We start from the raw sequence: 12202 nt of genomic DNA, 5'->3' as shown, positions 1-12202 counted from the left end.
GTCTTTACGGAGATATTCCTCCCGCATAAAACGAAATCGGATCGTTTTCGCCTATTTCGGCTCCGTGTGGACGGGGCTTAAGTGTTCCTGCAGTTCGCCATATATAAGGCGCTCTGGATCATAAGTCGCACTGTCGTTTTTTAAGAAAATTAAAGGCCTTTAAGTGCGCCTTATAGTGCGGAAAATACGGTACCACCTTCAATGCATTTATCTTTGCATACAGGTCTATCGCTATGCCTTCCGTTCCGTCGTTTCATTAAGTAGTTCAGAAACTATCAATCGCTGCTTGGTGCCATTCAAAGAGAATATGAAAACGCTTTAGGTTTGTATTTAGTTCGACCTTTAGTTTTAATTTACTATACCATATAACATAACCATTATAGCATTATAACATCACCATCACATTTCTCTTCAGGGATAAAACAAGCACAGAAATTATTCGTTAAAATGATTTGTCTGGTGGATGTGTGAAGTAGGCCTAATATGATTTAAATTGGTGCCACAATATGTATTACGAGACAATTCATGAAGTCACAAAGTAGGCTACTTGGGGGACATCAAGATCTCCTGGAAATACAATTATTAAATAATAAAGGGCAAATATTTTGACCTTTGCACTCTTCATTGAGCAATTCCTTCTTGTTCAACTGCTGACTTGGATGTACTGGAATAACTTAATATTTTACCTTTGTAGCCTCTGGACAGACATTTATCCTAACAACTGGCCTATACATTTCAGCCCTGTGAAAGAATAAATATACATCCTAAAACATGTTTATGAGAGGAAACCGTATTTGTGTTGTATATATATTTTTTATCAATAGTTATTAATACATTTTTATAGTATAAGTCGAGCTCGCCCACTGCTTGGTGGGCGAGCCCAAGCATTAGGTTACTGTCGGCGGTGGAAACGCTGGCCGTAACTTAGCTGGGCTATACCGCACCCTATGGGTCTATGTTTTGTACTGGCGGAAAATCTGTAGCGAAATTATATGGCCTAATTGGGCCTTATTATATGAGAGAGATATGTTCATGGAGTTCACCCATGTTGACCCATATATTTCTGAAATAATTGTTGATACTCTACATTCATAATTAATAGTAACATAATTTGTTTGCAGGAATTACCTTTAATTTGACTATGTCTGACTGCAAATAGATTCATCCTCAATTTTTGATTGAACAATGATGAATTTGATTGAGGTATCTTTCTCAAGGATGCAACAGGTAGGTTTCAGTCGCTCCGCAATACACCTGCCACAAGAGAGAGAGGTCACCTGAAGGATCGTTCATTGCAAAATATTGGGATTCCTGTGTTTAATGTTGCAAACAACCCCGCTCTTGGGCCTCAGGGTTGCAGTGTCCAGGATGTCAAAGGACTGTCCTGGTACCAGGCTGAACTCAAACCTCTGAAGCAGCTTGGCCATCACCACCTTAGCCTCCATCTGGAATCACATCATGCTCAGTTTGTGTTTCTGGATTATTTTTCAGGGTTAGCACGTTTGGTCTGTCTACCTGTGTCACCCACCTGTGCAAACTTCTGTCCCAGACAGGAGCGTGGTCCGAGACCGAAGGGGTAGTAACAGTAGTAAGGCCTACAGGAAGATGGCTGCAGTGAATACACAATACTCTTTAAAGACTGTCAACTGAAATGAATGTGGAAAGTCAGCAGTTTGCGTTGAAAGATTGACCCTCTGCTTAAAACAATATGAAGACACCGTTATTCTATAAAAGTTATTTTCATTTGGAGGGTAACAATTGAATATCAATGGGCGAGCTGTTCAAATAATATCGTTGATTATTTGAGATTACATTTTTTTGTGAATTGATAATATAAACGATTATCCTGACATGCGTTTTAGTCTGAAACATCCCAGTACATTTGAGATTTCCAAGGGTTGTAATCAACGGGCACAAACCAAAGTGCTTCTGCACTGAAATTGATATACCTTCAACCAATCAGAGCAACCACTCTTCTCCTCTTAATGTAGACCGCTTACTTGGGTGCGTCTGGATGAAACCGGTCCGGATCAAACGTCAGTGGGTCCTTGAAGAATGTTTCCATCCTCCCACAGACATAAGAGTCAAACTGTAAAACACACAACAATACACTTCAAATAATATTACTTTCACTATTTATCACGTGAATAATATTGACCTTTCTATGAAGTGTACGCATTTGGCGAGATTGCTAAATAAACTGTAGCAACTGACCCTGCCCACAACTCCTGCAGGTATGTGAATACCACTGATGGTCATGTCCTCTGGTATCTCACGAGAAGTTCCAGGAGCAGAGGGATACAACCTAAGGGTCTCCTTCAGTACCTGTCAGAAAACATAAGATAAGGTAGAATGACTCTTAAATCCCAGACTGGAAATAAGCTTGTCCCCGTGAAAAGTACAGTTAAAATCCCTACATGGTTTAGGCCCAAAATATTTAACTGATATGCTTACACTACATAAGCCTTCTAGAACACTAAGATCTTCTGAGACCAATCTGTTAATTATCCCCAGAGTAAACACAAAACATGGGAAAGCAGGATTTAGTTACTATGCAACAAATAGCTGGAATAAACTCCCTGAGGATTTAAGAATTGCCCCAACTCTGAGCACCTTCAAAACAAGATTGAAGACTTTTATGTTTGCTTTAGCTTTCTGCTAAATCTTAAATACTTTAGCTTTATTTTACTAAAATGCCTTTTTAACTTTCTTAAATACATTGCACTTTCCTTTTTAACTTTCTATTTTACTCATTTCTTTGCATATGTTTTCTTTTACTATCTATTATTTTATTTGAATGTATAACAATGTTTATATGTGAAGCACTTTGAGTCTGCCTTGTGTATGAAAAGTGCTATATAAATAAAGTTGCCTTGCCTTGCCTTGCCTTGCCTTGCCTATAAGAATGAAAGAGAACAAAAGTGCAAAAATAATCTACAAAAAAATGAATGAAATATAAAGCTATATACAGTGTCATACTCTTAGCGATGCAGACGTAAAGAAATGCATTTAAATAAATGTTTGGCCCTTCATCTTGATCCATATAAAGGATGTACCTGTGAGAGGTAGGTCAGCTCTCCCAAATCATCATAGCTAATCTCCTGCTTCATTCCAAGAACAGCATCCACCTCTTTCTGCGCTCTGGTGAACATAACAGGTAACAGGAATGTCTATGTCTCCAGATTAAATAATTAATTAATTATAGTTTTGCTTCTTGTGGTGCCTATTACTTTTGCATGACGTCAGGGTTTCTTCCGAGTTCCATGATGCAGAATGCAAGCTGACTGCCTGTAGTATCCTGTCCTGAAAGTTGATGTCTCAATACAATTAATGCTTTAAATAACGAGAAGCAGATCACCAAGCATTTGGGTCAATTATTCATTATCAAGGTGTTTCATAAAGCAACAGTGTATAATTATATCTACCCAACGTGTAATGGTATAAAGGCACATTTATATCCAGACGTACCCGCGATGAAGATCGTCACAAAATTGTCCAACATAACATCCTCATCTTCTTTGGTCATTTTCTCTTCTGCCAAAAAAAAAAGTGTTATTCTTCGATCCAAATATCAAATGATCCATTCAAGGACTTAGCCTTTATGTGCTTCACATTGAAAGGTAGTTGGAACGACTGAATTCAGGTTACCTACATCTGGGCAAAGCATCATTCAATATAAGTTGTTCTTTAAATAAAAACAACCTTAATAATAGGTCATTATTTTCTGAATCTATAGTGAATTGGGTTGGGATTCATTCTGTATTACTGTCGTCATGTAGGGACCTAGGATGCTATCCACCAGGTTGACCAATCGCAGGACAGTACTCCTACTGCATTGACTCCCCTGCGTCTCTTGTTCTCGGCAACCAATTCATTTCAAGGCATTGCCATTCATGAACAGCATTTTTTCATAGTATTTTGAACCCAACCTTGTCCAGCTGATTTGATGATCTGAGTGAGGATGTCTTTGGGTACATCTTCACCATTTTGGACGGCAGTTCTCCGTTTGGAGATCCAGGCTTCCCCTGTGGTCCGCAGAAACTGGCACGCCTCCCTCACCTCCTTGACGAACGGTCGGTTCTTCGGCATTAGCTGGAACAGTTAAATGCTCAAACATTAAAGCAGGGGTAGTATTGTATAGAGAGCTGGGGTGTTCAACTTCCATCAAAAAGTTTCTGGGTTCGATTTTGAATGCCTGCAGCTAACCTGAAGGACCACTTGTTCAGGATACTCATTCCTTACTGCTCCTTAATAACATACTACTTAAATTCACTGCTGTTCACAAAAGCAATACAAGTGTTTAATAAATTGTAATACGTAGTATCCGGTGTTAACAAATATGCATATTGATGCCATACCTAAAAGACAGCATGTGTACCTGAAATAAAATGTCTCGGAGGTTTGGGACCATGCCTTTCAGACATGCATCAATGGCTCTAGGGAAAGGTGAGTCCTTGTTTTTGTTTAGGTCCAAATCCCTTCCAAAGGCCACCTGAATATTGGTAATAAAACATCAGCAGAACGTTTAGATATTTTCTAGTCTTTTGAAGGAAAACAATCTGTGAGCAGTGGAACGAGGACAATGAAGTAACCTGTCAATTATTAATTGACGGTCATTCACTTCCTAACGCGTGGAGGACAGACGTTTGGATGGATTACCTTGGTGAGGACGTCTAAGGTCACACGGCGGACCAACTCCAGCATCTTTGCTTCTTTTTTGCTGTCTTCTAACTTTGTGAGTTCATCCATAAGGTTTTCTGCCCCCTCGTTGAAGTTCCCCATCAGGCCCCTGAGGTACCTGGAAATTAAACGAGAAGTCTTGGGGTCAGCACAGAAAGCATTGTATCGAGGCCTGTCCCTGCAATGTCCCCGTACAAAATAGGATTTTTTTAATATTTGAATCGATTTTGAAAAGGCAAAGGTCATCTTGCTTGCTCATGTATTACACTAGTGTCAACCTACAGACTGCTGAAGGCAGGGTCCATAATCCGTCGTTGTTTATACCACTGCTCGTGGTCGGTAGCTGTAAGCAAGCCACTTCCCAGAAACCTATGTTGGGGGAATAGAGAAAAGTGTGTACGATTTGGAGAATTTGAAATGACAACGATTGTTTGATTATAAAAAATGGGTCGAATGAACCAATACTTTCTCCCACATTACATACTCATTTATAACATGATGAGAATAAGAAAAAATAACTCAGTTTACACAGACTTTGTCTCCCTTGGCGCGGCGCCCATTATACCTCTTCAAAATTCTGGCTACATTCCTCTCCAAACTGGTTGGAGCGAGCGGGTGAGCATTTGTGCAAGAGACAGCCTTGTTTCACCTTTAAGCCTTTTGCTGTTTGCCCAAATGTATCTGTTATGATTTGTAGGCTACTGTCATTTTACACTCAGTTCTTTCTCTAAGCACTTGAGCTAGCGGTCATAATTCCCTCAAACACTTACTAAATGATGCAATCTGAAATACACCTACACTCAATTCTAATTGTCAATATTTTATGTTCAAGATTTCATCTAAACAAATGTGATATTGAGAGTTAATTATAATTGCAATACAATACAGCATACATTTGTGTTTATATTAATGACATGTGTTTAAAAGATCATAAACCATAGGATTAGGCCTACCTTTTTCCAAAAAGTCCATGGAGTTGTTTGAATACAATTTTAGCTTTAGGGTATTTGGGAGACATCATGATCTTCTGAAATCATCCGGAAAAACAATTATTAAATAATGAAGTCGGTAACACTGAATAAGGTGCCATAATAAATAGCAAACTAGTCATTACCTAACACTTTGTTCATATTTCTTAATTGTTACTAAGATATCTATTCGGCACAAATTAATGTTTTTTTTCCACGGACTACAGAGTGTCACTGGTCATAGGGTTAGGCTTAGGGTCATGTGTTAGGGTTAGGGCAGCCTAACCCTGCGCCAAAGTGATATTTTTAGCACCAATTAACAAATATTAACAAGAGTTAGGAATGACTAGTTTGCTATTTATTATGGCACCTTATTATAAAGTGTTACCATGAAGTGCAAGGATTTCGACCTAGGGACTCTTTATTGAGCAATTCCTTCATGTTCAACTGCTTGGTTGTAGTTTATATTTTACCTTAGTAGTCTCTGGACATGTCACAAGTATAAAAACGACGTGAAGAGTATTAATCCTAACTACTGGCCCATACATTTCAGCCCTGTGAAAGAATAAATAGACATCCTAATTTATGTTTATGAACGAATGAATGTTTACATCTATTTATTTTTTATAGTAGGCAATTGGGCTACTGCCTGCACAATCAACAGTTCTAACATAAACCTATACTTACCACTGTAGGAATTTGTCGTGGAGATTTCTATCACTTCTTGTTTCCTCTAACACTGTTGTTGAATGCCCAAATAAAAAGCTGCAATGATTAAAGTAATTGGTGAATCTTGCTTACCATTCGACTAAGCCAGAACATAATTGGAGAGTTCTTACCTGTCTCTTGGTGGGCCAGGGATATGATCATATTTCATGTGAATGTGTTTGATATACAAACAATATACAAGGAACGCAACTGCAATCAGAGGGAAAATATAAAACATAGCATAACAGGCCCAGTTTGTCAGAATGTCGAACAAACCCATCTTAACTTGTTTCATGCAGCTAGGTAGGCTATTAGAAGTGTTCCATCTGTTTCTGGTGTTCATAATGCTGTGGAGGTGGGCATGGTCTTTTGGCAAGAGACGCTGTGATTGGCAAAGGTCACAGATACCGTAAACACTGACAACGCAGCGCATCGTTGAATATACTCCTGCATGCGCTGTTAAAACCATCTTTCAATAAAAACAATAACAATAACACATTTAAAATTGGGGCCCAGTCCGTTCAGAGGTGCGGAAACATTATTTCAGAAATGTAGGACGTGCATAAGCAACGTTTTCGTGCGTTAAGCCTCCAGTATTAACGTAATAGTACATTACATTACAAACGCATACAGCGCCCTTTCTAGTTACTATGGAAACCAAATACATCGGCCAGTCGCACTGAAATGTGAATAAAACTAAGTTGATATAGGCCTACCTGCCAATCCTAGTACACATATACAATTAACAACAAACACTGCGAAGAGTTGAGGAACGTCCGTGATGGAGCGTCATGAAGTTACAAGGAGTCCGCAGGTTTCTTCGGAAAAGCCGAGGCGAGAGACAGAGAGTTGACAGTGATAGCTGCTTGTTAGCCTGTTGCGTTCTTTAGCCTGGCATTACAGAAACATACGAGTTGCATTGTACTAGCTGTCTGTTGTACGATAACTAATATCCCTTTTCTTTCCACTCTAAGGCTTCTGGACATACCGACCTACACTGACATACCGATTTCTGCAGAAAGCATAGTTGTTAATTCAACTGCACCGAGAAAGGTAGGGGAGGCCCCCCACATACACTGCATATTTATTGTGGAAAATCGTCGTTCTCCATTGTTTAATTCATACATTCCCTTGTCAGCTGGTGGATAAAGGAGGTTATCACCTCTACGCAGGGCCTGGGAGGAAGCCAAGGCTTTTGGAACAGCTGCAGGAGTTTGTGAAGAGAGAGCTGCACCCCATTCACCCAGAGGATCCGCACTCTCAGGAGCTTAAACTCCAGGTCTGTTTGCTCCATGACTACTTATAAGATTGTATCGATTTTGTTTATTTTTTATTAGTATTTAAGAATATTCACACACATACACGGACAAAAACGGACACACACACGCACACGCACTCGAGCACGCACGCACACACGGACACACGCACATAAACATGCGCGCGCACATTTGTTGTACCACTTTTAATACATTTTTTCTTTGCATATAGGTCTATCGAAATGCCTTCGGTCGTTTCATTGAGGAGTTCAGAAACTACCAACCGCTGCTTGGTGCCATTCAAAAAGAATATGAAAATTCTTTAGGTTTGTATTTAGTTCTCCCTTTAGTTTTAATTTAGCCTACTATACCATATAACATAATTAAGCATTATTGCATTATAAACATCCAACCTTAATCCGTCAAAAAGCAAGCACATGCACCACCATCCAACTTCAATCTGTCAAAAAACGAGCGCAGGAATTCTTTAAAATGATTAGTCTGGTTGATGTGCTATCCTATATGCTTTATATTGGTGCCACTATTTACTACCAGACAATACATGAAGTCACAAAGCCACATTAATGGTGGTGATATTACATATTAATATTATTAATTTATTGCTTATTTGCTTTTTAGCGGATCTGCAAAATCAGATCAGGGAGCTGAAGCCGCTCCAGACGCGGGTATTGCTCGTGACGGAGGAGTGCAACCGAAAGGTTCTGGCCCGCTGGGAGGACGGGCAAGCCCAGGTGAGAGCCCTGGAGGAAGACAAACGACAGCTTCTGAAGGACATGGAAGACATGAGGGAGCAGGAGGAGAGACAGAACGCAGTGGTATGGATGCATTTTACTCGTTTTATTCTCTACCATTACCAAAGCGGCGTCACCTCTTCCTGTTTTGTTGACGTGTTTATTGTCTACGGCAATTCCCATGAAATCGTTATAGTTCTCTTTCGGCCTCATATTTGTTCCGTCATCCGGATTCATTTGGGGAATTCCCTTCAATGACCACACGTCATTATCAAAATTATCAAACCCCAGCGGCTCTGTACTCAATAACTCCATTCACTTTACTGCCCTCTGGTTTCAGGTGCAGGTACTGCGGGACGGACCGCCAGTACCTTTATTTTCCTGTTGTTTCTTGCCCAACGTAACTCCTCTCCCCCCTCCCCTTATATCCCACCCCAGGTGTCCCGCCTGCAGTGTGACCTGGCCTGTCAGTACCGGCAGTACAGGGAGGAGAGAGACTCACGCAGCCTGCTGCTCCTCAAGTACAGCCTGTGCCGATGCGCCGCAGAGCCGGACGAGGAGGCCTACGACATACCCGCGTGTGAGGCGGGGGTTCCATGTAGGGGGGGCCATACGAGATAAGATAGGAGGGGTTCATATATGCAACCTCTCAATGACATTATTCCGAGCTAGACCTATATATTATTGCCAAATATACATAAGTGTCTCAGTGTACTAAATTATCTAGCTTAATATTGTTAAGTAAATAGTAAAAAAGTATTGAAGCTGAACATACTGTCTGTACATTCATTGAATCCTAACAATCAGAGATTTGCTTATGAAATTTCAATTACCAGTTGTCTCCCATAGTTCAGTGCAAGCTTGTGCTGTCAGAAATCGATCATGATGTGACTAAAAACGAACGCACATTCCCCCCCCCCCCCCCCCCCAACGAACACACACACACAAAAAATATAGACGATGAGGATAAGGACCCGGTGAAGCTCAAGATTGCGTTGAAGGTGTGTCGAAAGGACCTGAGCGACACAGAGGGGGAGCTCAACAAGATAAAGTCAGAGTACTGGGGGGTGGTGCCTCGTCAGGACTGGGACGCACTGGAGGATGCACACAAACGCACCCTGCTGCAGGTACTGGATACGCAGACGGTGTGTGTTGTTACCTGTAGGTCTGTCTGTCGCACGGCAGCCTGTGTGTGATGGTTGCTCCTCTGTTACTTTTCCAGTTGCAGGAGCTACAGAGGGACTTTGACCAGTTGAAGAGTGAACATGACACCCTGAAAGAGGTGCACAAGAGAGAGGCCGTACAGCCGGGTGTGAACCCAGAAGATGACCTCAAGAATAACGACAAGGCTGGTTACTTATATCCTAATATCCTCTTGTTAACGATTGACACCTGTGTCAAAAATGTTAACCTGACCTACTATGTAACTACCCTCTGAATCTTGAGTTCGGTGAGCGTTGCTTCCTAATTGCTTTTGAACTGGTTCCTCCTGTACTTAAAACAAAGCCAAGGCAACCCCAGTCTTTATTTTATGTATCAATAACTTACAAAGTATGTATTTTTGTATTTTTACTCTTCCTATTCATATTTTGCCACCTATGCTTTTCTCACCAATATATTTTTTTGTAACATATTGAGATTCGAGTTCAATATCTTGTCTTTATCTTGTGCCGTTGTGTCGGTAATCAGGTTAATGGGGTTTTATAACAGGGTTTGATGCTGACACCTTACATCTAAATGGGATCTACATAAGTAGAAGCAGTGTGTTATGTGAATCTGCACCTTGTTTGAAGAGAGTTGACGTATGCAGTGTATGGAGTTGTGTAGGCTGTTGGTTTAGATAAAAAAAATGACCACATCCTCCTTTTTCCACCTGGTTTTGTTAGGAGGGAGATGGTGGTGAAGAAGGAGATGTCTTGGAGCCTGTGCGGACTCCATCATCAGGGGATAGGCAGGTGTACATCAACCAGCTCCGGGAACTGCTTGACGGGAAGGGGTAGGAAAAACACACTGAATAGCACAAACATGTTTCCACATAAAAATAGAAAAACTTGGCCAATACACTAGAGGATTTCCTAGTTGGACTGTAGTTATTTCTGTCACCACTCAAGGGCAACAAGAGTACAAATAGTTGAACAAGATTGTACACTTGGAGCACAGCTTTATTTCCATTATGCCCTCCCGTATTGCTGCTTGTAGTTTCCTCTAGAGCCGCTCAATCAAATGACTTCTCACTCAACCCTGCCCTTCCTCGGGTCCTACCCAGCGCAGTGCCAGTTTACTGCCTGTTCAGTGCCTGTTCAAACAGGCCGATTGCTGCGTCTCTCCTCGACCATGTCCGCTGAGCCCTGAAGCACCGCTCCCTGCATCTGTAACGAGTGCCGCTGTTTGTTTGTCTTGTTTGGAGTCAAGGTAGATGTTCCGGTTTCTGATGTGTGTTTTACATTTTTTGCCCAGGCCGGTGTCGGTCGCAGACATGCGCGCTGCCCTTACGTCGTTAGACCCAGCTCTAGAGTCTGCTGCTTTGGACCACACCCTAGGCCTGGCATTCCAGGTGAGCCATGGCCAAAAAGATACAGCGTCGGATCAGCTGACGAAACAAGAGAGCGCCACTAGGGCCTACACACTGTTACTATAACAGACTGTAATGACTGATACTTAAAAGAGAAGGTAAACAGGTCAACGACGATTGATAATGCCTGCATCCTCTTATAGTGTGGTATCGCTCGGTGAACGAGACAAGGAAAGTCTTCTTTGTGTCGCTGAAGGCTTAGTTATGGTTCCACGTTGACGCGAAGTGATGACTACGCAGACGCTTTGACGCAGTCGTGACCCTGTTTTGGTTCTGCGTCGGGTTTAAGTGCGCGGACCAATCACAGCCCTTGCTGCTGCGCCGCCTCGACACAAGGTTAACATTTTTGGGAGGCGCACGTCAGGCCCTTGCGGTTGACGCAAGGAGGGTCCACGAGGACACAATGGTTTGTAAACCCCCTTGCGTTGCGTCGACGTGGAACCTTAGCTAAGCCTTACCGCAGTACTGCGCTCCATGACCGGCCCTGGCCCTTCCTTCACTGTCCCCTGGCAGGTGGACGCGACGGACCTGGATCAGGACGCCCTACAGCTGGACACAGAGACCCTCCTGCAGCGCCTGGACGTCTCCCCCAGGACCAGTCCTGCGCCTCAGCAAGACTGACGGCGTATATGTTTTGGACTGCCGTAAAGCTTCGGCAGAAACTAGACTCATTGTAGGATTTCTTTTAATTGTATGCATGAACCTGCAATGCAAAGGCTGCTATGTTAAGTACTTAGAATGTGAATTTATTATGTGATGTTTTCCACTTTGATTGTATTGGCTTCAGGATGTACACACTGAGACGAGTTGAACTTTAGTGGATAACATCTATTGGAGGGAAGGGAACTGTTTAAACTCATGGTGAAATAGGCCTTTTTGGGGTTGGATTATTTGTTTGTCCGTGTGTTGTCTGTGTTGTCTACCGAAAATCCCCTAATGATACAAGGAGTTGGAGTTTTTGTTGGTTTTCATTGATCAGAGAGATGTTGCCAAATGTATACACGGCTTGGTTAGCGTACGTATTGTGCCATACATGACCAAGGAATGCAAACCAGTAACCCTAGTGGTGGATAAAGGAGGCCAAGAATCCCCCCCCAGCTTCAGTCAAGTAGCTATTTCCCAATGTTTCATACTAATGGTTTGGTTCCAAATACTGACCAATAGCTGTAGGCCTACAATGTACAAACAACATGTTGATTGTACCACTTCAATTAAAAACACTTCAACAATAATAGTAGGCTACGTTCTGTGTTGTTTTTGATGGGT

General features: G+C 41.8%; 2 protein-coding genes across 3 annotated transcripts; one reads left to right on the top strand and one right to left on the bottom strand.

The window, feature by feature from the left end:
• Positions 1-226: 226 nt before the first annotated feature.
• LOC130374766 (cholesterol 24-hydroxylase-like) lies at positions 227-6698 on the bottom strand. Of its 2 annotated transcripts, none has more exons than XM_056581713.1 (15): positions 6488-6698; positions 6336-6413; positions 6122-6203; positions 5634-5704; positions 4963-5049; positions 4660-4798; positions 4379-4492; positions 3930-4092; positions 3469-3534; positions 3231-3303; positions 3057-3141; positions 2215-2325; positions 2001-2089; positions 1529-1595; positions 227-1445 (listed from the first exon to the last, which is right to left on the bottom strand). In XM_056581713.1, the coding sequence occupies exons 1-15, from the start codon at positions 6649-6651 to the stop codon at positions 1290-1292; spliced, it is 1545 nt and encodes a 514-aa protein (XP_056437688.1). In that variant the 5' UTR covers positions 6652-6698; the 3' UTR covers positions 227-1289. The 2 variants fall into 2 exon arrangements, with proteins under 2 accessions (XP_056437688.1, XP_056437687.1); XM_056581712.1 differs by having other exon boundaries at positions 231-1445; positions 5634-5707.
• Positions 6699-7338: 640 nt separating this feature from the next.
• Positions 7339-12158, top strand: tsnaxip1 (translin-associated factor X interacting protein 1). Its single transcript, XM_056581711.1, has 10 exons — positions 7339-7409; positions 7495-7635; positions 7845-7938; positions 8252-8448; positions 8803-8944; positions 9322-9491; positions 9587-9712; positions 10251-10360; positions 10822-10918; positions 11450-12158. The coding sequence occupies exons 4-10, from the start codon at positions 8407-8409 to the stop codon at positions 11555-11557; spliced, it is 795 nt and encodes a 264-aa protein (XP_056437686.1). The 5' UTR covers positions 7339-7409; positions 7495-7635; positions 7845-7938; positions 8252-8406; the 3' UTR covers positions 11558-12158.
• Positions 12159-12202: the final 44 nt, after the last annotated feature.

The sequence above is a fragment of the Gadus chalcogrammus genome, chromosome 21 (assembly GCF_026213295.1).
Source record: "Gadus chalcogrammus isolate NIFS_2021 chromosome 21, NIFS_Gcha_1.0, whole genome shotgun sequence".
Taxonomy (NCBI): domain Eukaryota; kingdom Metazoa; phylum Chordata; class Actinopteri; order Gadiformes; family Gadidae; genus Gadus; species Gadus chalcogrammus.
The sequence above is the reverse complement of the archived record's forward strand: the minus strand, read 5'-3'. Positions and strand labels throughout refer to the sequence as shown.

Bases quoted from the DNA above. Each gene is read 5' to 3' on its own strand.
- LOC130374766 (XM_056581712.1), bottom strand. From the start codon at position 6,651: ATGAAACAAGTTAAGATGGGTTTGTTCGACATTCTGACAAACTGGGCC. The intron at 4,093-4,378 runs GTACACATGCTG...TAACTGTTCCAG, and splicing joins TCCGAGACATTTTATTTCAG to CTAATGCCGAAGAACCGACC. The intron at 2,090-2,214 runs GTCAGTTGCTAC...TGTGTTTTACAG, and splicing joins CTGCAGGAGTTGTGGGCAGG to TTTGACTCTTATGTCTGTGG.
- tsnaxip1 (XM_056581711.1), top strand. From the start codon at position 8,407: ATGGAAGACATGAGGGAGCAGGAGGAGAGACAGAACGCAGTG. The intron at 8,449-8,802 runs GTATGGATGCAT...ATCCCACCCCAG, and splicing joins AGGAGAGACAGAACGCAGTG to GTGTCCCGCCTGCAGTGTGA. The intron at 9,713-10,250 runs GCTGGTTACTTA...TGGTTTTGTTAG, and splicing joins ACCTCAAGAATAACGACAAG to GAGGGAGATGGTGGTGAAGA.